The 24,048-nt window shown below is 40.4% G+C and overlaps 1 protein-coding gene across 1 annotated transcript in view; it reads right to left on the reverse strand.

Moving 5' to 3' along the window:
- The window catches only part of oca2 (oculocutaneous albinism II), a 56,086-nt gene extending 40,309 nt beyond the window's left edge, over positions 1-15,777 (reverse strand). The window contains exons 1-11 of the mRNA XM_037771058.1: positions 15,536-15,777; positions 9,319-9,414; positions 8,150-8,347; positions 7,024-7,081; positions 6,633-6,705; positions 5,161-5,318; positions 4,998-5,080; positions 4,608-4,761; positions 3,029-3,100; positions 2,178-2,243; positions 694-750 (exon numbers count right to left, since the gene is read on the reverse strand). Coding sequence (XP_037626986.1) covers positions 694-750; positions 2,178-2,243; positions 3,029-3,100; positions 4,608-4,761; positions 4,998-5,080; positions 5,161-5,318; positions 6,633-6,705; positions 7,024-7,081; positions 8,150-8,347; positions 9,319-9,414; positions 15,536-15,777 — 1,257 coding nt within the window. The remainder of the gene's footprint in view (positions 1-693; positions 751-2,177; positions 2,244-3,028; positions 3,101-4,607; positions 4,762-4,997; positions 5,081-5,160; positions 5,319-6,632; positions 6,706-7,023; positions 7,082-8,149; positions 8,348-9,318; positions 9,415-15,535) is intronic.
- Between the last annotated feature and the right edge of the window lie 8,271 nt (positions 15,778-24,048).

Raw genomic sequence — 24,048 nt, forward strand, 5'->3', positions numbered from 1 at the left:
GTCTTTATTTGCTCATTTATTTATTTATTTATTGATGCATTTTTTTATCTAATTTTATTTTGCCTAATCATATTTATTTATGTATCTATTTATATTTTTGTTAATATTCATCTGTAAAATACATTGGACTGCCTCTTTTGATGTCTGTGAAGGAAACAATAAAAATCATAATTGGAAATAAATAAACTATTTAAAGGTGATGTCTATCGATGTCATACCGAGAGCAGCTGCAGTCAAAAATAAATGAATAAATAACACTGATTTCTTTTTCTCTAGATAATAAATATAAAAAACACATCTGGCTCATCTCAAAAGGCAGTTCTGACCCAGTTTTCTGAACTTTCCCACAAAGCAAATGTCACTCCTGTCAGCGTGTTACTGTACTTGTGAGTCAGGATGTAAAGATAGGCATCAAAACGTGTTCGATCATCTTACATTACAAAGGTTGTCGTGCTCATGTCAGATAAGTCAACGTAAAAACTGCAGGCTTGTCACGTATCAGTGCTCATTTCAGAAATAGCTCAAAGCCAACGAGACGACTGCAGCTATTTCCAAAGACTCGTCACTCAGAAGGTAAACACGCAGATGTCAGATTATAAGAAGGATATATAACACTGCTACGATACTGTACACCTTCATGTTCAGAACGTCACCACTTGCTCCACTGATGCCGTTCATGTGTGACAAACTCACCTTCACAGCGCAGTAATCAAAGAAGCCAGTGTCGGAAAAAATGGCCACCAGTACCATCTGGAAGAAACACAACATTTCACGTTATATAACAAGATTATATGTCAAACTGATATTTCAAAAAACAGTCGTCACAGACAACAAGATGGTTCTCACGTAAGAGATGGTGGTCAGTCAGAGGTCCTGTTCAGACCTGGTGTTAACATGCGTCCTCAGTGATCCCATCACTAGTGGACAGCATTAAGTACAGGTGTGAACGCACTCAAGACGCGTTGAGATCTGATCTTTCAGACCACATTCAGTTGATAATAATGCACGCAAAGTGCATTATTATCATCCTGTCGGAGATGTGTCGGTGTTTTTGTTCTGCTGCTTTGCGCAGAGCTGACACCCGATCGCCCGCCCGCTTGCACGCTCTCTCTCTCCTCCCCGGCTCTCCGAAGCTCTGTACTCCGCTGTTGTCTGGCAAAAGTGCGGTGCCGATGGCGCGGAAGTCCCCAAGGACCCCCGGCCCAATAACCTTATATTTTGATGTTAATAAAATGTACCCGAATCCATGATATTACTACTGACATTCCTGTAATATTACCTCACAGGAAGTGAGATCGGATCACAAGAAGCCACTGGAGACGCGTTCTAACGCCAGGTGTGAACAGACGTACTTAAAGCTGTCCACTTGTGAGCCGATCACTGAGGACGCATCTTAATACCAGAAAGATATTTACAATGTGCTAAACTTTCAGAGGTTGGGCCACAAACCTCAGTCAGATAAAGAGTCAATGAGTCAGGCAGACTAACATGTTCTGCTCCTGCACTCTCTCTGCTACGAGGGGATGGAGAGAGGGGATGCATTTTGGTTAATTGACTAACAAGGGGAATGGCATCCCTCCTAATCCCCCTTTATCCCTCCTCATATCTCCTCATATCTCCTCATATCTCCTTCTGACCATATGACAGAGAAATGACCAAGAACACCGTCCAAAAACATGTTTCTAAAGGAGACTATAAGCTTGGTGAAGACTCCAAACTGTTTTTAAATGATATAAACCGGAATTAATATCATACATAAATAGTTGAACGTACTTGCTTTGTATGAAGTCATAGCACTTTGTATTATAGCACATTTAAAAACACAGTATCTTTCAGATGTATTGCCTGTAAGGTTTGGAATATTTTCAGAAACTGCCTCCGCTGTATTTTCACAGAATGAGATGAAAATGTCCGCAGCAGCTGTTGATGGTGGAAGTTGTCCAACCATCTGTGGTCGTGCATCAATATGACATTTAGATATCACTGATCTGGCAGAATGATCTTTCATGTAAATAATGAGCTATAGATGTGATCTGCTATAAAGTAATAAAGTGTCTGAAAAGAACGGTTTAAATCAAATTCTGCCTGTTTTTAACCTTCATAAAAAAAGCTTCAGCAGACGGATAGAAAACGCATAAAGTGAAGATAAGATGTCAGATAGTGAAGTAAAATCTAACCATGCCGAAGAGAAGAGCCAGCGTCTCATAGTCGATCCACTCGACCACAGTAACCAGACTGGGCCGCTGTGGGACGGACAGAGAAGGTAGTTAGATTTCACAGGATTATCAGTTGTAAAGGAAACTTCTTCTTCTTTTCAGTGCAGTACTAAACTTCCTGACAACTTTAACAAATGTATTTGTAACTGTAATTTGTCCCTGCCCCAGATCCTGCCTTCAGGTGCTATAGGTCTTTTTCCTCAGACGACATTGTGACTTGTTCTAGCAGGAGAAGCACAGGTGGAAGGTATAAATCTAACGGTGTCCCACTGAGGCTCCACAGGCTCCCACAAACCACAGCCCATAATTAATGTTATTAATTACGCCGCTGCTTTTCCTGCATACGCTGGACCTTTGAAAAAACGATTTTCCAAGTTTGTGATATTTAACTTTCCCACAATATGTTGTTGCAATATAGATTATGAATGCTGTTAAAGTAACGTCTTCCAAGACAAAGAAAGCTTCTTTACAGACGTCCATTAAAACTTGGCTGTGAATTTAATCTTTGGAAACAGAAACGTTTGATGAGTTTGTGAACGCTCAGAGATCAAATACAACACGTCTTCTTTATAGTGTCCATGTGGTTTCCACATTATAAACACACCGAAGTCGGAGGAACAACTTCCCAACTCTGGAAACGGGACCATCCAAGGAGCACATGAACGCACTAGAACTTTCTCGCTAATTTCAAGCTGTCTTTATTGTTTCCTAAAATTGCTATCAGATTCCGAACTAATTTTTTGACAGAAATATGGTGTTTGGATAAGCTAAGTATTTATTTTATTTATTTGAGAAGAGAGGAAGAGACTCACATCACCGATGACAGCCAGAGCTGCTAAAGCTGCCAGAGATCCCAGCATGGCCGCCAGAGTACGATGCACAATCTGAAAATTCAAAAGATTCAACAGAAACACTTCATTTAATACCTCGGACTCCAAGAAGGCTACGACATTTAAATAGATACAACGAATCTCTATCTGATGAAGAAACTGAGATCTATGGCCTTAACCCTCTGAGACCCACAATGTATAAGACAAATATATATATTTAATTTGCATTACGTAAGGTAGTTTTCCTGGCACGTTTATTCTGGCACGCTAACTCTGTTGTCCGTTGTGAAAGAACAATGTTTGACGAGAACGGTCGTCGTCTTTAATGCATATTGGCCTTGCTGAACTACTCGACTGTAAACTGGGTCTCGTCGCTCGAGATGGATAAGAACTCCGACAGCCTCCAGACTCTCAGAAACAAGTCTTTGTCTGAGTACATCTGTTCAGATAGGAGAACAAAAGCATCCTCGTTTCCTGTCTCGGCTCTTTGTCAAGAACGACGAAAGGAAAAAAACGTGCTGTCATTCTTTACTTTGGACGTCGATGAGAACATTTCACTGAAGTGCCCATTAAAAATAAGAAAATCTGCCTCCGGTTGCCGACACACTGTGAGCTCCTTTTGTTTGAACTTATCCTTCAGAGAATCACAATATGTGATCACTCATTGAATTCAGGTTTAATGGAGAAAAACAAATGTGAGCGACCTGACGGAGCTGAAGTCAGATGACATCTGGCTGATGTCTGAATAGGCCTCACACTTTCACTGACAGCCTCGGTGAGCGGACCTGTCAGTAACTCTGCTGTCATCTCTCGCTCTTACATCACAGCGTTGACCCCGCCGGCGCAGTTTAGTGAGGTCACACCCTGTCACGCTCGGAGAGATTAGCCTGACTAATTAACACCAAACACTGACTGGATATGAATGAACATGTAGATCCAAGGAGCTCACATCTAAACCAGGATGTGTAATATGAGAAGAACACATCACAGGTAATGATAACTCATATAACTCATGTGTGGGGAATTGATACAACGGAATCATTGAGCATCAACTCACTGATAATCAGACATGTTGCACATAATAAATAACTTTTTCTAAGTGGGCAACCTCCAGGTCTGAAAAGCCAATGCAGGCTAACGGCCAGCAGGGGGCGACTCCTGGTTGCTAGAAGAAGTCTGATAGTATAGAAGTCTATGAGAAAATTATACTGAGCTCCACCTTCTCCTGTCACTTCTGGTTCCAAAAATAAAGAGGGCGACGGCCAAAAAACAAGATGGCGACGGATAAAAACCAAGATGTCGACGAAAAAAAACCAAGATGGCGACGGCCAAAAACCAAGATGGTGACGGCCAAAAACCAAGATGATGACGTCCAAAAACCAAGATGATGACGTCCAAAAACCAAGATGGCGACAAAAAAAAACCCAAGATGGCGACGGCCAAAAACCAAGATGGTGACGGCCAAAAACCAAGATGGTGACGGACAAAAACCAAGATGGTGACGGACAAAAACCAAGATGGTGACGGACAAAAAGCGTGAATATCACCACAGAACATTTACCTCAAAGATGATGAGAACGTAGACGCCCGTCAGGATGATTCCAGCGATGGCCACCTGCGTCTCCACGTTGACGTAGAGCGACTGGTGGGTCATGGATAACGGCACCACCTCGTTATCCTGCAGGAAGGCCTGAACCGAGATGACGATGGGGTCGCTGTGGAGGGACGGAAAGCACAGCATCTCTCACTGAACCTTATCAAGCCATAACATGTTGATGAATCTATTTTTTTATGTTTTAAATTAATCTTGAAAGGAAAAGCTGAAATAAAATATAAATATGGGATGAAAAAAAAGGCTCTAAAGAGAAGTCAGTCTATCCTCCCTCCAGCATGAATAAGAATGACATAATGTTCCACCTGTTCTGTTAAATCAATGCAGCGTTGTGAGTACCTGCTGAGCATCTCAAAGGTTTTCGTCAACAGTATCTGGTCACTCCGTTCGCCGTGCAGAGGAATGGTCCAGTTATGAATCACCTGTTCAAAGACAGAATAAGATAAATGATCAACACTTCACAGATGATATAAAGCGTTATCACCTAGACGACCTCCCTCACCTGCTGGCTCCTCCTCCTCCGTTGTCCCGCCTGCTCGGTCTGCTCCACCTGGATCAGGATGTAGTCCTGGTTGGTGAGGTCCACCATCCCTCCTGTGAAAGGCCCTCCCACCTGCAGCTTCAGCAGAGCGTTGTCTCGGAAATCCGTCAGGTTCATCGCTGCGGGACGCCGACCGTTAAGAAAAAAGACGTGGCGGTGCTGAATGTGCGTTTGTTTATCTGACTGTATTTCTTTTTTTATTCTAAATTGTAGAGTGAAGATCAGCTCAAATAGAGGAAAAGTTTGTTTCTGCTTTTAGGAGATGACATTTAGGAACTGATCAAACGCTCCGTAAGAATAAGACATCTCATAAACTGTGTTCCTCTTCAGTCCTTTTCAGTATTTAATGAAGGTAAATGACAGTACGGGTCGTCCCTGCTTCAATATGACTCATAGGTTGAAGTACACAAGCAGTGGGGACCATTTATTCACCTGTCAGCATTGCTTACACTCCCTCTTACCCACCTTCTCCTGCAGCATTCACAGTGATTAAAGCCAAATGGAAGACCCTTATGGATTAAACATTGTTTTAAAAATAGGTTTTTAATCATGTCCCGTGTCTCTGCAAGCCGTTAGAGTCAAAGTAAAACTCAAAACTCAACAGCAGCAAAACAGAGCTCCTGGTTGTGGCCCCTAAGGACGGTTGGAGATCTCCTCCTGGACGCGGACGGCAGCTCCATCTACCCATCCTCCGAGGTCCACAACCGAGGCGTCATCCTGGACTCCACCCTCTCATTTCAGTCACACATCAAATCCGTCACTAAATCCGCCTCAAAACATTTCCCGCCTCCGGCCATCACTCTCCGACTCCGTGGCAGAGACCCTCAACCTCGACCACCCGTCTGGACTACTGTAATGCAGTCCTGTCCGGGGGGAACCCAGCAAAGCCCTGGACCGGCTCCAGTACGTCCAGATCTCAGTGTCCAGGGTTCTGATCCGCACTAGACCCCGACAGCACATCACCCCGACACTCATCCACCTACACTGGCTTTCAATCACGTCCCGTCTCACCTATAAGCTCATTCTCACATACAAATCCCTCCATGCCCCCTCAGTACCTAACCAACCTCCTCCACCCCGACACTCCATCCAGGACACTACTCCTGATATCAGAAATGCTTCATCCCTGGACACCTCCAGCACCACCTGTTCATCACGACCTCTGACCTCTGACTCTTCCTACACATCACTCTTTTAATTACCTGGCCACTGTTTTCTCCTCTGTTTTATTTATCAGTATGATTTTGTGAGCCCTCTTTGTAAAGTGTCCTTGTGTTTCTTGAAAGGCGCTATATAAGTCCACTTTATTATTATTATTATTATGATTAAAACACAGCTGCAGGATGTTCCTCCCCTCTCCTTGTTGATTAAAGGCCTGCTGACGGTCTAATTTCAGTAACAGATAATACCAACGCTGCAGTAGAAAAGGATACAGAAACTGTCCGTTGAAGAGACGGCCAACATCCTCCAGGGGTTGTCTCGGTCCGGATACATGCTGAAGAACAGCTGGAACAAGAACACATTCATCATTATCATTCACTCAGTCCACACGGTTCCTATCCAGATGCTGAGTAATAAGGAAACACGCTGTACTATATACTAAACACAGTCCGGTGTGTGGTGTGTAAATTCAGGTCTGCTGTTTAGACATGAGAAAAATAAATAATAATAAATAAGCAAACTTCCAAAACTGTTCCTTTAATAGGAGTAAAGAATTAATTAAAATAAGTGAACAAGGAATTAAATTTGCAGAGCACAAACTTCAGTTAATTATTAGGTTGATGCTTTTGTTTTATTATATGAGTTATTGTAGAGGACACTCACGCTGCAGAGGACGACGATAGTGAACATCGTGGCAATTTTGGAGACTTTGAAGCAGCATCTGAAAAGACAAAAAAGTAGACGGTAAGTAGAATAAAATAGAGCAGTGTTCAGTAGAATAGTGTACTGTATACTAGAGGTTTCCAACATAGAGGTCAGGACCCCCACAGAGGGTCGCCAGATGAGTTTATAGTGAAGGAAGTCATGAAAAACTAAATCCTCAGATTCATTTTTGGGGCTTTTCTCTAATTTTTCGTTAATTTTTTCTTGTCAACTACTGTAGAGTTTCACCTCTTCAGGTCTCTACAAGATATTCAAATGAAACACTCAGAGAGAAACATCACTCTTGACACTACAGGCAAAAACAATTTAGAGATTTTTTTCTATTTATTTCTAACATTTTTAATGTGTAGTCTATTTGCATCTGTAGATTTCTCCTAAATTCCTAAATTTTTAAGCGTATAAATCTACCGGGTCGGGACACATGTGCGCTTGCATGTGGCCGAAGTCTCTCCTCCTCTGCCTGCTTGCCTTCACTCAGACAGCGCGCGCATTCTCGCGTACTCGCTCCACCTCTCACGTGCATGCTGCTCACTCCACACTGCAGAAGAGTTAGTTTAGCTCTGAGAATATCTAGTGAATGTTCAGTGGACGTTTGTGCAGAAATAACTGCTGCAGCTCCTCCAGACCAACAGAGGTTTCCCGTGTCTTGTGAAGTGACGCAGAAAGAAACGTTATCGTCTCCGACCAAAACTCCGGCGTCTCCCCCGTTCCCTCCGGCCGCGGTCGGGAGGCCGAGGCGGGAAAAGCCAACACTAGGATCAGCATTGATTCATGGAGAGACCTTGGTCTGGTCAGCTAACATTACTGCCAAGCAGCTGAAATATAGAGTGATATTGTGCTTTTAGCTGACGTGTGTCTCCTCACTGTGTTGAGTGATGCTCCTTCATGTCTATGTAGAGCGAGCACAAGCGCCAGCAACAGGACGCTGACTTTAGCTGACTTAACGGACACAGGTGAAGCTGTTAACAACACATTTCTGATTCTTACAAACAGTCCCTTTAAGGGGTTAAAAGAAAACTAATTTGGGTCAGTCACAGTTTCCTATCAGTAAGACAAGAGGTCTCACTTCATGCTGCTGGTGAGTCTGAAGCTGAGGTTGAGGTTGTCCAGAGGGTCGCTCTTCTCCGAGGAGCTGGAGCGGGACAGGGACAGGCTGGTGACCTCGCTGCCCAGCCGGTACCTCCTCTCCAGGTCCAGGGAGCCGCCGTCCCAGGGCTCCTCTCCGCCAACGAAGCCGGGGTCATGTAAGGTCATGTAGGTTATGCTGGAAGAGAAGATTCACAGTCAGCCCTCACCGCTATATCAGGACACCAGCTGTGGACGTGAGCTCTGAAATTAAAACATGTTTCTGAACAGCAACAACACGGCTGTAAAAGACGAACATCCTATAATCACGATGTCATTACATGTTGTGCACCGCTGTCAACTGAATCAATGTAAGACGGCTTGTACGATATCTCATTAAATGGCACTGCTGGCATGTCATTCTACCGAACATGAAATATTATAAGCAGAAAGTAATATAACTAAGATAAAACTGCTTCAGTAAGATCAGATACACACTTCAAAAAAAGGTGTTACAAAACAAATAATATTATGAATAAATGTAATTAAATAATATAATTAAAATAAATAAAAAAATAAAATATGTAAATGGACCAATAAATTATGACATAATTCAGGAAATTACTATAAGTTAACTTACTATTAAGACATGTCATTCTTATGTTCACATATATGCCCTTTTATTTCATGTCACCTTTAATGATGGTGGAGTTAAATCCCAACAATTCTCGACACTGTAAAATTAGTTTAAGTCACATTTCTTCATCATGAGTTGATTTTTGATAATTAATTAAATTATTACACAAATGATTGTTTCATTTATATATTTTACTATTTTATACTATTATAAAAAAATATATAAATCAATATAAGATCATAAATAAATATAAAATACTATTATATTTTATCTTTTTTTTTTATTTAATTTTATTATTTATTTTATTTCACAGTGTCTCATTAATTTAATATTGGATGCTTTGAGGCTCCATACCGGTTCTATAGTCTAAAGCCTGAGGAATTATACAAACCTTGGAATAAACTAATATTATAATATTAATAATAATATATTATGATATTATTAAATAGCTGTTTATTAGTTTATTCTGTGATTTGCTCACTTTATGCTCACTTTTGTATTGGATGCATCGTGTATACATGAATTAAACAAACCTGTCATCTTGAGAGAATCTCAGCAGAGGCGACCTCTCTGTGATGTTGGCTGAATTGGTTTTTCCTCTCAGAATATTGACCACGCTGAAATTGTGCCTGAAACAAAAAAAAGCAACGAAACACAACGAGTTAAAATAAATCTCCAAAAAAGTTTTTGGTGACCTTTGACCCCCGATAGAGCGCCCCCCCCAGCTGTCATGACACAGCTGTCAGTCAGTGGTTAAAGCCGTTCTCCAGACCCTCAGTAACCCACAGGTGGCAGCGAGGTGGGCGAGCAGCTGGTGACTCGACACCTGAGGAGATCATTACGCCGTGTTTTGTCCCCCTGCTGCTGCGCCGCGTCCCCGAGGCGCCTGCTGGCTGCCGCACAGCTGGGTCTCAACCAACAATCACATCCACACAAACACACACAAACACTCTATATCTGTCTTCATGCCTGTCCTTCAAAGCGAAACACAAACACACAAAGTTTTTTACATGAAAAAGGCTTAAAAAGCTGCAGCGACGGCATCCTCTGCCACTTAAATAGTTATTAAAAACACTGTTTCATCAAGCTCACTGTCATCTCAGCAATTAGACGTCATGGGAATCGTTATGTAATGGAATACCAACCCACTGAGCCAAAACCATTAGATTGAAATCTCTCTGAAATGTGAAGGTCCCCCTCAGCTAATCTTATAATCTCAGAGGGTTTTTACCCTCCGCCTGTCAAAGGGCTCGGCCGCTTAAACACAGTCAGTGCACTTCCTTAAACACAGCAGCAAGCATTTCTGTTTTCTATTAGTTATTCATTTAAAAGAATTGAGGATTGAAAGGTGTAGTGTGTAGGATCTGGCACCATCTAGCGGTGAGGATGCAGATTGCAACCAACTGAAACTTCTCCCGTGAATGGTCTTCTCTAGAGTCGGTGTTTGGTTTGTCCGTTATGGGCTACTGTAGAAAAACGACGGCCGGCTCGATGAAGAGGACCCGCTCCGTATGTCGACGTATCCTCATACAACTGTTTGTGTGAATATTACGAAAAGTTATTCCTCATTTTTTGTGCGTTTTCCTACAAATGTCCAGCAACACGTGACAATTTCCGCTAGTTACATATGGAGGACAGGACCTGCCAAAATAAAAAATAAATAAATAAATCACTTGATAAATACATTTTATTTTATTTTTTGATTTATTTTCTATTTATTTATTTTTGCATTTATTATTACATTTATTTATTTTTGCACATATTTTTTATTAATTCTATATTTATTTTTAAATGTATTTATTTATTTATTTATTTTTGCACTTATTTTTATTTATTCTAAATTTATTTTTAAATTTATTTTCTTAATGTATTTATGCATTTATTTATTCATTTATTTCTGCTCAATTTTTACTTTGCATTCACCCCTTATTTATTTCTGTACACTTTTCATAACACATTGCTTTAAACATTTCTTTATGCATTACTGCCTCATTATGCAAATGAGGGGGCTGTCACTCAAAAACAAAAATAAATACATAAATAAATAAAAGGGGAAATTAAACAGAAAAGTAAATCAATAAAGGAGTTAATACAAATATTAAGAAATAAAGAAATAAATTAAAACAGAAATATCAATTTATGTCACATTTTATCAATTAATTAATGGCTATATTTATTTTTAATATTATTTGTAATACATTTAATGACATATTTATTTATTTTAGTCATTTATTTATTTATTAATTTATCTTTGATTTTGGCAGGTTCCGTTCTATGGAGGTTATGTATGTCATTTTCTCAAAATAAACTTTTTAAGAATACATACTTATTAATATTATATTCCATTTCCGCCTAAATACAACACAGTGTTCCTTTAATGAGTGTATTATTGTGAGGAAACGGTTCGTTTTGTGATGGTTTTATAGGGGAGATAATTCAGTAAATTCAGTAAACAGTGTTACGAGTCTGGCAGCCGTTACCGAACGCGCTCCAGACAGCAGACAGTCAGGTGCTCTGAATCAATGAATGTGGCAGATAAAGGAGTGGATTACCTTAAAGGGGAGTCTGTGGCATTAATCCTCTTCGATACTCTCAGACTACTATAAAGAGATTTACTGCATGTCGACAACTGTTTCCCCCTCTCGTCCCCTGGATGTGACTTGGCACAGAGATCGCACTTTACAGAGGAATCCTTTAAGGATATTGAGTCCAGACAGAAGCTGAAATTATATATTTATAAATTATACAGCGGTCTTTTTAGGACACCTGCAAGGCGCCAGTCAATGTGATTAATATCGACCAATGGAAAATAGGTCATACTTTACAGGAGTTATTCTTCATTAATACGGATTTATTTTACAATATATATATAATTTACTATTTCATGTCCTAAGAATAAATAGCGTCTGCTCATGATAAGATAGTAATTAAAGTGATTAAGGTGCTTTGTTAGGTTGTGTCTTTAGGTTAGGTATTAGGTTTACTTACTGAAACAAAACTACTTCATTAGGTTTAGGCAACAAAGGTACTTGGTTAGGGTACGGAAAAGATTGTGGTTTAGGTTAAAATAACTACGTTTCAATGGGCGTTAGTAAAGTACGGATGTTACGTAACAAAAATAAGGTAAAATAAGTCAACGTTGACGTGGTTTCATACATCGCACGAACAGCGGTCCTGTGTTTGTTTGACCCATCCAACCTCCGCCCCCCAAGAATAAAGTGGCAACATGTTTTTGTATCTGTAATGGCGTGTTCACACCAAGAGCAAAGCGAACTTTTCGCGCGGCGCGATTACATACAAAGTCAATGCAAAGAGGCAAATAGACGTGAATATGCGCCAAACGATGTGAATGACGGGAGTTTAAATATTTCAACTTGAGCAAGAAATTGGCGTGACGCTGTGTGGTAAAAGCCTCTCAGCGTTGAGATCGTCCTCCTGTGGTCACTGACGTCCTGACGTTGTTCAATCAGAAATGAAGAATAAATAAATCTTGTATGTGTCTGTGGTCACCCAGAGCTACGATAGTCCATCATCTCTCTCCAGAGACCTGCCCGAAAAATGGCATAAAAATATCCGAAAGATATCCCACAAATGTCCGAAAAAAGTCCAAAAAATGTTCAAAACAAGTCCAAAAAAAAGTCAAATAAAAAGTCAGAAAAATTAAAAAAAAAAAAAAAAAGTCCAATAAATATCTGAAAAATTAAAAAAAAAAAAAAATCTGTCAAATGTCAAAAGATTTCTGAAAAAATGTCTGACAAATGTCCAAAAAATAAGTCAAAAACATGTCCGAAAAATGGCAGAATAATATCCGACAAGTGTCCAATAAAGTGAGAAAAAAGCCTGAAAAATTTCCAAAGAAAAAAAAAGTTTTCAAAAAATGTCAAAAATGTCAAAAAATGTCAAAAAAATGTCAAAAAAAGTTCTAAATTTTTTGAAAAATGTCTGACAAATGTCCGGAAAATAAGTCAAAAACATGTCCGAAAAATGGCAGAAAAATATCCAATAAATGTAGTCCATCATATCTGTACAGAGAGCGGACCAAACTCTGTGTAGAAACCACAGACTGTCTGTGGTAGAAACAACAACGTCTCTAGATGACGTCATGTTGAGTGTTGATTGAGCAGCTGCAGAGCCTGGCTCTGATCCATCCAGACTCCATTCAGAAAACAAACATTTTAAAAGTTGCCTGCTTGTCGTCATGGTAACGGACCTGACAAAGCATGAATTCAGACTTTTTACTAATCAGCATCATTATGTAGTTATTTCAGCATCATTTTGATCTGTTTATTGATATTAAATCACAGCACAATCTGTTTATTTTAGGTTCATACCGCAGTAGAGATGTGTGGTTGCTAGATACAGTCAGTGCAATGGAGCTGTGTGTGAATACCGCTCGCCGCCGGGTGACGTTATGAACCCAGACACGACGCCGTTTGGTTTTCTGACACATCTGGCACTTCACCAACATGTACAAAGCAGCAAAAGTGGTTATTTCTTCCACGGTTGATGGATACCCTCCTCTCCGACACATCTAGCGCAAATGAACACAAATGATACCGGCGGTCCAAATCTCGCAAGTACAGCCAGGCGAACATTTTCTTCGCTCTTGGTCTGACCACAGAATAATGCTTAATGACATTATTATGTCAAATTGAGTCTTAAGCTTGAGCTCCTCTATCAGACTACAATCCTTTGTTCAAAGAGCCAGACAGACAACCGCCTCCACCCATTGCTGCATTCCTTCTACTGAGGTGTGAGCTAATTGGCTGGAAAAATATCGCCAACATGTCAAGTGCAATCATGTTCAAATATCTAACAGCAGCGCTGCCTCACCGCTATTATTACTGTACACAGGAAACGACATGCAGCCGGTTTCACTCCTAGAGGAAACTCTATATTCTCCGTCTGTTCATTCAACTGTCGTCCGTCCAGTTTGTGATCACATTCGGTCTTTATTTCCTCATTTTTTTCACCGCAAATTTGTGTATTTTTTGGTTGCGTTTTTATTTTCTGTTATGTATTTGTTGTCTAATTATTGAAGCCTTATTTTACGTACTGTGTGCCCTGCAACCTCATATAGCTGTTTAGTCTGTGCACGGCTTCTGGGTGTCAGAGTCCCGTTTTATCTGCAGGAACTCTCCAGACATAAAGACCATTCATAACCATCACTGCAACAATATATAAAACAGCTGACCCGACCCACCACGGGTCAGCTGGATAACTCTTCATCACATGCAACCTTGACTTAGTTCACCAAGCAAAAAAACTTCCAAGTTTAATCCCAATAAAGTCAGAACCACGGGTTTGAGATTAACGCCCCCCTTAGTGACTGAGACACACACACACACACAAAGTCGATCCGTGTGTGTGAATGGTCATACTTTACATTCCAGCGTTTCACACGTATGTTCATACATCTCCTGGAGGGTTTAACCAGCAGGGCGTGTGTAATGTGTTTCTGCATGTGAGCTTCACTTTGTCGAACTGTTGTTATGACTTTAATCCCGTGAGAAGACAGACTGAGCGCTAATCTCTTTCTTAACCAGCTATTCATGAACACAAACTTTGAATTAACTAAAGAAACAAGCTGACGTATCACACTTTAACCCTCCTGTTGTCTTCGGGTCAAATTTGACACGTTTTCAAACTTCATTATATCATAAATATGGATGTCTTTCTCTTAATTTTTCAGATCTTTTTTTTCAGACATTTTTTTTTCGGACATTTTCAGATCTTTTTTTCAGACTTTTTTCGTCCGACATTTGTCAGATCTTTTTTTTCAGATTTTTTTTTCAAACATTTTTCAGATCTTTTTTTTCAGACTTTTTTTCAGACATTTTTTAGATCTTTTTTTTCAGACTTTTTTTGTCCGAAATTTTTCAAATCTTTTTTTTTCAGACTTTTTTTTCGGACATTTTTCAAATCTTTTTTTTCAGACTTTTTTTTCGGACTTTTTTCAGATATTTTTTTTCAGACTTTTGTTTCGGACATTTTTCAGATATTTTTTTCAGATTTTTTTTAATTTCATATAAATTAGGTTTATTGACCATGAATTCCAAAAAAAGTGTGAAACTTGTGGTAATGAGTTGGAATGAAGTTGGCCAAAAAGGTGTAATACAGAATTGGGTGATAATTTATAATGTATGCTTTAAAAACAGTCAAACCAGACCGGATCAATTTTGACCCGGGAAGACAAAAGTTGCATGGTCGACGGGAAGACAACATGAGGGTTAAGTTGATATGGTGAATTTGTCTACAAATATATATATATATATATATATATATATATATATATATATATTTGGAGTCGTCTTTCCTGATAAATTTAAGTTCAATTAGTCTCCTTTTAGCTCTGTTTTGGTCTCTACCAACTCAATATCTGCTCTTATAAAGGCTCCATTATGCTCAACAGCTTCACGATTATTCATTGATTTTTAGGGACAAGCGCTGCTTTCACTTCCATGTTGTGCTACATTCCTACTAATGTACAAAAATGTGTTAAAAATAAGACTTAAAATAAGGTTCTTCACCTCAATTAAGTGCATTTTAGTTTTACCCATCTGCTCTCTGTTGAGAGGCAGAACGAGTAATATATATAGCATATTACAACATTCACAAGGGGGCGCGGCCTTGACCCGGCCTTGTGCTGGTCTGATGTATTAGAGCAGCTTTCCCTCCAATACTTATTGTGAATAATCAATAGATATCTTATCAATAAAGGACCACGAGAGAGCAGAAACGCTTTCCTACCCGTCCTCCTGTCGAACCGGGACGAAGCCCTCGGTGTGGATGACACACTGTCCCGAGGGCAGAACGGCAGACTGCTGCAGCTTCTGGGCGTCTCTCCGGTCTGAGATGCCCTCCAGCAGACGCAGCTCGCCAAAGTTCCCCGCCACGGCCTCCGGTGACCTCAGGCTGCCTCGGCCCTGGTGGCCCTGGGCTGACGTCTTAGACAGCTCCATCTCCATGTTGGTTGGGTTCTCCAGATACATGCTGAGACTGCTGGAGGGCAGAAGGAAGGAAGCACAGTTAGAGATCTCAAAAGAGGGCAAATTCAACATTTAAACCTAAAAGAAACGGATTTCTTCTGGCCACTAGGGAACACAATAGGGAATGAATGGGAACGAACGGGAATCGTGGAGCATTCTGGGGCGACGCGGACATTTTTGGAGGGTAGCGTACGGAGCAACGATAGACTCTTATTATATATCACCGGACTGTTCATCTGTCATCTAATCGTTCATCATCAGAAATGTATAAAGTACGTACGAAAGATAAACACCCATATAAAGAGAAGCTGACACAGACAAAGGGGCCATATATTACAAAATAGAAGTTAGTTAATGATATCGATCATATAAATCACCCGGGTCGGTTTCCCATGCGTGTTCGCGTGTGTCTCCGCTGTTCAGACTCAGACTCCAACACAAACTCCAGTGAAGCACCAAAACCTCTTGGTTGTATCTGGTGAAGCTGTTAAACAGTGTTGGCCGCGGTCGGAGGACGCGGGGGAGACCGTAGCTTTGGACTCCAGGACCGGAGTCTCTGCTCCTCTGCTCCTCTGCCTGCCTTCACTCACACACCGCGCTCCTTCTCTCTCTCTCTCTCCACCTCTCACGTGCATGCTGCTCACTCCACACTGCAGAAGAGTTAGTTTAGCTCTGAGAATATCTAGTGAATGTTCAGTGGACGTTGTGCAGAAATAACTGCTGCAGCTCCTCCAGACCAACAGAGGTTTCCCGTGTCTTGTGAAGTGACGGGGCTCCGCAGAGAGAAACGTTATCGTCTCCCACCAAAACTCCGGCGTCTCCCCCGTTCCCTCCGGCCGCGGTCGGGAGGCTGAGGCGGAAAAAGCCAACACTAGGATCAGCATTGATTCATGGACAAGCTAGCTAGCGGGTAACATAATGCAGGAAATACAAAGTAATAATCTTAATAACAGAGGAAGAAGATGAGGTCGTTATATCGAATATCAACATTTTCCTCAGAGATATAATAAAATCACCAAGAAAAACAATATACAACTAAAATTATGGGCCGAAAAATGAACTTTCATGGCCCGTCAAGAAACGCGTTACAACTCGTTTCCTTTAAGCATTTTTCACATTATCAGCTGTTCAAGTTAACGTCACATCTTTACAAAACGTCTGCTTCTGTAACATCAGATAAGAGCTAACGTTCGTTAATGTTAGCTTATTGATAATCATATTTAACATGATATCGTGTTTAAAAACATGAAATGTACGATACGTATTAAAAACAATGTGTCTAATATTACAAAGAATAAAACTGATGACATGTCTTGATTAACAATCATTAGATTATTTTGTTTTTATAATTGATGTGTTATCACCATTATGTGCCATAAAGAGCGTCGTGTCTTTTAGATGCTTCGAATGCAACATGAAGAATAACAGCTGAGTGATTCACGGACACTCATAAGGCACAGCGTGAGGTCAGAGGATGAGGTCAGCCTCAGCAGACATGTGGTCCTTCGCCAACACAAAGGCGGACATGAATTCGATGGGATTATATCTCACATGAAAGGCAACAGGAACTCACGCGTGACGTTTGAGCCGTCTGTGATAATTCCTCTCTGACTACAGTCCTGAGAGGCGCCGGCGCCGTCCCACAACTGATCCCTCTAATAATGTGTGCAGCGAGATTTACAGGAAAATTAAAGACACATGATGATTTCATCCCTTTGTAAAATAAAAAACATTATAGCAGCTTTAAAGTTGCTAAATGTATGCATATTTCTCATAGTTATTCAACGACACACAATTCATTCTCAATTTGTTTTTTAAATCACGTCAGAGTTTCTGTCAGCTGTTTAGTTACGCCTCACATAACATCCTTATCCAATGCTTGTGATGTTACTCGTCACAGAGAAGAATGGTCCTCTTTATACGGCATCCTGCCTTTGGGCTGCGTGTGACGTCACAAACACAAACTGCTTTCTTAATTTCTCCATCCTTCGTTCACAGCGATTAATGAGTCAAGAGCGTTGAGAATGAGACGCTTAGAGGAGGTTGATGTCTGCAAACCACAACGCACAACACTGGAACGGAAGGGTTATTATTATGTGGTTATACTGCAGGTGTTTTCATTTTCAGTGTCTGGAAATATAGAACATAATATGAAATATAATGTTCCATCCATCCAGCACACATTCTTTTACATATTAGTGGTAATAAAGGGGATTTTTACAAAGCTTTAACTGTACAGCAGTATTAGGCCGTAATGCTTAAAGCCCTTAAACAAAGGCCTCGAGTGTGACACGCTGGAGGAAATCCACCTACACACTTTTATTTTGGTGGCTGGAGGAGAGAGACAGGAATGAATCAGACTTACCTTTAAAGTTGTTTCAGATGATGATGATGATGATGATGATGATGGTGATGGTGATGATGATGATGATGATGATGATGTTAAATGATGAAACATCCCACAGTAAAAATCACAAGTAATTCACGCTGACAATCCTGTGAAAAGTTCTGATGCTGAGAGTGTTGAGAGGCCGAGGAGAAGGAGCTGATCGGTCTGGAGGAGCTGAGGAGAGAGGGAGAGGAGAGGAGGAGGAGAGAGGAGGAGTGGCACAGTTTGCTCTCCATTAATACCAGAAATATTTCACATTCAATCTCCCCTTTTTACAACCAAACCCCCCCCCCACGCTGCGTAGCCGCCTCCCCCCAACCAACACCTCCGGCCCCCGCACACTAACATCCATCCACCACACACACTTCTCAGTATTCTGTATTTACTTATTTGCACTGTGGTTACATGTTATATATATATTACACATCTTAATGCAAATATTTGTACATATTTCTTATATTCTCATTTTTTATTTTATGACTTTATATATTAGATATGTAGATGTACCTTAAAGGGAGATTTGTTGAGTATTTAATACTCAACATGGGAGTGGGCAAATGTGCTGCTTTATGTAAATGTATGTATATATTTATTATTGTAAATCAGTTAACAACACAAAACAATGACAGGTATTGTCCAGAAACCCTCACAGGTACTGCATTTAGCATAAAGATTTAGCAAGTCCCAAAAAAAGTTAAAAAAAAGTTTTTAAAAAAATGTCTGAAAAAAGTAAAAAATAAAGTCAGAAAAATGTCCGACATTTTTAAATGTCTAAAAAAGATTAAAAAAAGAGGTAAAAAAAAAAAAAAAATCCAACAAATGTCCGAAAAAGTTAAAAAAATGTGCGAAAGATGTCAGCTCCAATCAGAACATGTCAAACTGCAGCCCAACAGGCAACAACAGCTGTCAGTGTGTCAGTGTGCTGACTTGACTATGACTTGCCCCAAACTGCATGTGATGATCATAAAGTGGGCATGTCTGTAAAGGGGAGACTCGTGGGTACCCATAGAACCCATTTACATTCACTGATCTGGAGGTCAGAGGTCAAGGGACACCTTTGAAAATGGACATGACAGTTTTTCCTCTTCAACATTTAGTGTAAGTTTGGAGCGTTATTTAACCTCCTTCATGACCAGCTAGTATGACATGGTTGGTACCGATGGATTCATCAGGTTTTATAGTTTACTATGATACCAGTATTCCAGCTTCACTAAAGCTTTAAAACTGAGCACGCTGATTTAGTTAAAAAATGAGTGGCGTTAAAAGGAATCTGCGTTAACTCTGACAGCCCTGATGTTTATATGAGAGCGACTGTGCACGTTTCATGACAGTTTCTTGAACTAAATAAAAACGTTCTAAATTGAAGTGAAATTTAATACAAATGTCATATAAATATGTTAATATAGGGTCATCAAAGCTCTAAAGATTACAAAAAAATGTGATATTAATGCTCATTTAAATGCTGTTATTAATAATGAATTATCATCATGTTGGTTTTTGGGAGAGGGCGAGCTGTCAGATATAAACCAGTGAGTCTAATTCAGTTTAACTGGCTCAGACAACTCCACAGATTTAAGGTGTAGAAAGGTCAGACGACCTCTCTGGTCTCTGGTGGTAGGACTCACTTGTATTCTTTAGATTTAAAGCTGTGAGGGTTTCTGGATCAATATCTGTCATTGATTTTTGTTGTTAATTGATTTCCAATAATAAATATATACATACATTTACATAAAGCAGCATATTTATCGACTCCCATGTTGATAAGAGGATTAAATACTTGACTAATCTCCCTTTAAGGTTCATTTAGAACAGATAAAAAATGTGTGATTCATTTTCAATTAATCGTGATTAACTATTTTAATCGATTGACAGCCCTAATATATATACTGTATTTTAACTTTTTCATGTCTCAGATTCTCATTTTGCATTTACTTCTGTGTTTTTCCTTTTTTATATAATATACATATTATTATTGTTGAAGGAAACTGAGATCCAAGACTTTGATCACCAAATACGGCTTCATTGTAATTGTTGTGCACATGATGATAATAAATACATTTTTTGGGTGTTTTTTGATGTAATGTAAATGTATAATATTATATTATATATTATATTATATTATATATTTTAGTTTGTATTTAGTTTAATGTGTTTTATTATTAGCATTTTATTTGTACGTTGCTCTTTTAATACTTTTATTTTGTTTTGTAACTCTGTTTTGACAAGTGCTTTATAAATATGCGCTATAGATATTATTATTATTATTATTATTATTATATTTAAAAAAAAAAAAAACAGAGCCAGGACCAAAGTGTGGGGATTTGGGGAGGTGTTGGGGACTTTTGGGGCGCTATAACAAACTCACGGAGTATATCTGTGATTAAATCTTTTAATACATTGACCTTTGACCCGACATCCGGCCATCCGTGAGTAAAGCTGGTGAAGCAGACTAACAGGACCAAAGTGATTAGAAACTCTTTATCTCTCCAGTGAACTGAACTAAACTATATGACCATGAACTCCTCCAGCCCAAAACCATCCCGAGTGGTTGGAGTCAGTTGAGTTCCAGCATCAGGCCTCTCCTTTCTCAGAAACCAGTAAGACAATGGTTCCCATTGAGAGGGGGGGGGAGTCACCTGGTCCGTACGCTACGATGCCTACGACACCAGAGAGAGGAGAGGATGACCGGGGGGGAGACGGCATCCTGGTCTTGTGTTTCTGAGAGTAACGACATCAGGGAATCACATGTAGAGAGGAGAGAGGAGAGAGAGGAGAGAGGAGAGAGGAGAGAGGAAAGAGAGGAGAGAGAGGAGAGAGGAGAGAGAGGAGAGAGGAGAGAGGAAAGAGAGGAGAGAGAGGAGAGAGAGGAGAGAGGAGAGAGGAGAGAGGAGAGAGGAGAGAGAGGAGAGAGAGGAGAGAGAGGAGAGAGAGGAGAGAGGAGAGAGGAAAGAGAGGAGAGAGAGGAGAGAGAGAGAGGAGAAGAGAGGAGAGAGGAGAGAGAGGAGAGGAGAGAGGAGAGGAGAGAGAGGAGAGAGAGGAGAGAGGAGGAGGAGAGAGGAGAGAGGAGAGAGGAGAGAGAGGAGGAGAGAGAGGAGAGAGGAGAGAGGAGAGAGGAGAGGAGAGAGAGGAGAGGAGAGAGGAGAGAGGAGAGGAGAGAGAGGAGAGAGGAGGAGAGAGGAGAGAGGAGAGAGGAGAGAGGAGAGGAGAGAGGAGAGAGAGGAGAGAGGAGAGAGGAGAGAGGAGAGAGGAGAGAGAGGAGAGAGAGGAGAGAGGAGAGAGGAGAGAGGAGACAGGAGAGAGAGGAGAGAGAGGAGAGAGGAGAGAGGAGAGAGAGGAGAGGAGAGAGGAGAGAGGAGAGGAGAGAGAGGAGAGGAGAGAGGAGAGAGGAGAGGAGAGAGAGGAGAGAGAGGAGAGAGGAGAGAGGAGAGAAGAGAGAGAGGAGAGAGGAGAGAGGAGAGAGGCGAGGTGGGGAGAGGAGAGGAGAGAGGAGAGAGGAGAGAGGAGAGAGGAGAGAGGAGAGGAGAGAGGAGAGAGGAGAGAGAGGAGAGAGAGGAGAGAGGAGAGAGGAGAGGGGAGAGGGGAGAGAGGAGAGAGGAGACGACATCCTGGTTGAATGGTTGAATGAGTTTCTCTGCTGATCTCCTGAATCTCAAACATCCTCAACATGAGTGTTTATAAAACAAAGTCATGTGATGCAGGATGACATCGGACAGATATCTTCGTCGTCCTGAGGTGCTTTTATAATCCTTTTAGGGGAGAATGCGTACTGATGGTCATCTCCAGCTGTAGTTACATCCATAACTAAGTCTGTTCTTTTCTAAAATCCCATTTCCACTGCAGGAACTAGGAACCTTTTGAGGAACTCATTGCATTTCGACTGCAGGAACCAGGATCTAAATTAAGTTCTGGGGCCTCTTTACTCCCAAAAAAGACCCAAAACATTCTTATTTTAACCCAAACCAAGATCTTCTCCTAAACCTAACAAAGTAAACCTAAAAACTAAGTAAACCTACGTTGGAGGTTTATTTTGAAAAGACACTATGCATGTAACGAGAGGAAACTGACACAGGTCGTTAGGATTCATCATCTGGGGATCATGAATGTTTCAGTCCGTCCAATAGATGTCGAGACATTTCAGTCTGAGACCGAAGTGGTCGACCGACCGGCGTTAAAAACACAACCCTGAATCTCTACAGAAGCATCATTCACGTTTTAAACTCGTGCTGATGCAGATTATTTAACCTTCATTTCACCAGGAGACGTTCCGTCATGTGATCTGATACGTTGTGGTGAGATTGTTTCCTGAACTGCTGTTTCTGAGGTCGACAATGAACACTTCCCTTTGTCATCAGCCGGCGCTCCAGGGCCTCCCTCCCTCCCTCCCTCCCTTCCTCCCTCCCTCTCGGCGCTACAGACGGGTCGGATCATGTGTCGCCGACTCCGCGGCCTCTCTGGCTCAGCAGACAGCTAACCAACCGGTTGAGAGCAACAATGGACCGGTCCTCAGCCACCCGGGCCACTTCATCAGGGCGCTGGTACGAATGGCTCGCAGCCAAGGAAGGCACGCAGCTCCCGTCCAGCCGGAGCGACAGCGTGAAGGAATCCATCTTTGACCAGAAGCCTGACGGCCCCGAGGGCTCAAACGAGACCTGATGAGGAAGAGGTCTAATTAAGGAAGTTGCAGAACTCTAAATCTGGTTATACACTGTACCATTACAGCCCGTTTCTGGCCCTTATTTTGAAATGCACGACTCATTTTAAGGGAGCCGACGGGACGGTTCATGTGAAGGAAACCAGGTCTCTAAACTCCTCATTAGCTGGTTTAACCCCCGTTAAAAAGGCCAATTGGGGGGATTATTGGTACTCAGAAGGGCGGCTGTTCTTCTGTTTTGGGGAGACGTGATAATAGATATAGTCTGATCCCACTAGACCAGCGGTCAGCAACCATGCGGCTCTTTAGCCCCTCTCCAGTGGCTCCCTGTGGATTATTTTAAAATTAGTTTAACTGTTTTTTGTTTACATTTTCATTTTCATTTATTATTGTTGTAGGTCTAAAGGTACGACGGTATGACGGAGTATTAGGGCCACATTAGGCCACATAAAGTCAGAAGTTAAAGAGAAAAAAAAATTGTAATATTATGAGAATAAAGTCATAATATTACGACAATTTTTTTTTCGTAAAGTTATGACTTTATTCTCATAATATTACAACTTTTTTTGGGGATTTATATTGTAGTTAAAGGGACTGTTTGTAGCAGCAGACATTTTTCAGATCTTTTTTTTCAGACTTTTTTTTTAATCTTTTTTTTCGGTAATTTCTTCGGACATTTATTCCGACTTTTTCCAGACATTTTTTCAGATCTTTTTTTTCAGACATTTTTCAGATCTTTTTTTTCAGTCTTTTTTGTCGAAAATTTTTTCAGACTTTTTTTTCAGACATTTTTCAGATCTTTTTTTTTTAGACTTTTTTTCAGATCTTTTTTCAGATTCTTTTTTTCAGACTTTTTTTTCAGACATTTTTCAGATCTTTTTTTTCAGACTTTTTTTTCGGACATTTTTCAGATTTTTTTTTCAGAAATTTTTTCACAACTTTTTTTTCAGACTTTATTTCAGATCTTTTTTTCAGATCTTTTTTTTCTGACTTTTTTCACGGACTATTTTTCAGATTTTTTTTTCAGATCTTTTTTTTCAGAAATTTTTTCACAATTTTTTTTTCAGACTTTATTTCAGATCTTTTTTTCAGATCTTTTATTTCTTATTTATTTTCAGACTTTTTTCAGATCTTTTTTTTCAGACTTTTTACGTCCAATATTTTTTAGATCTTTTTTTTCAGACTTTTTTTCAGACATTTTTCAGATCTTTTTTTTCAGATTTCTTTTTCAGTT

The sequence above is a fragment of the Sebastes umbrosus genome, chromosome 5 (assembly GCF_015220745.1).
Source record: "Sebastes umbrosus isolate fSebUmb1 chromosome 5, fSebUmb1.pri, whole genome shotgun sequence".
Classification (NCBI taxonomy): domain Eukaryota; kingdom Metazoa; phylum Chordata; class Actinopteri; order Perciformes; family Sebastidae; genus Sebastes; species Sebastes umbrosus.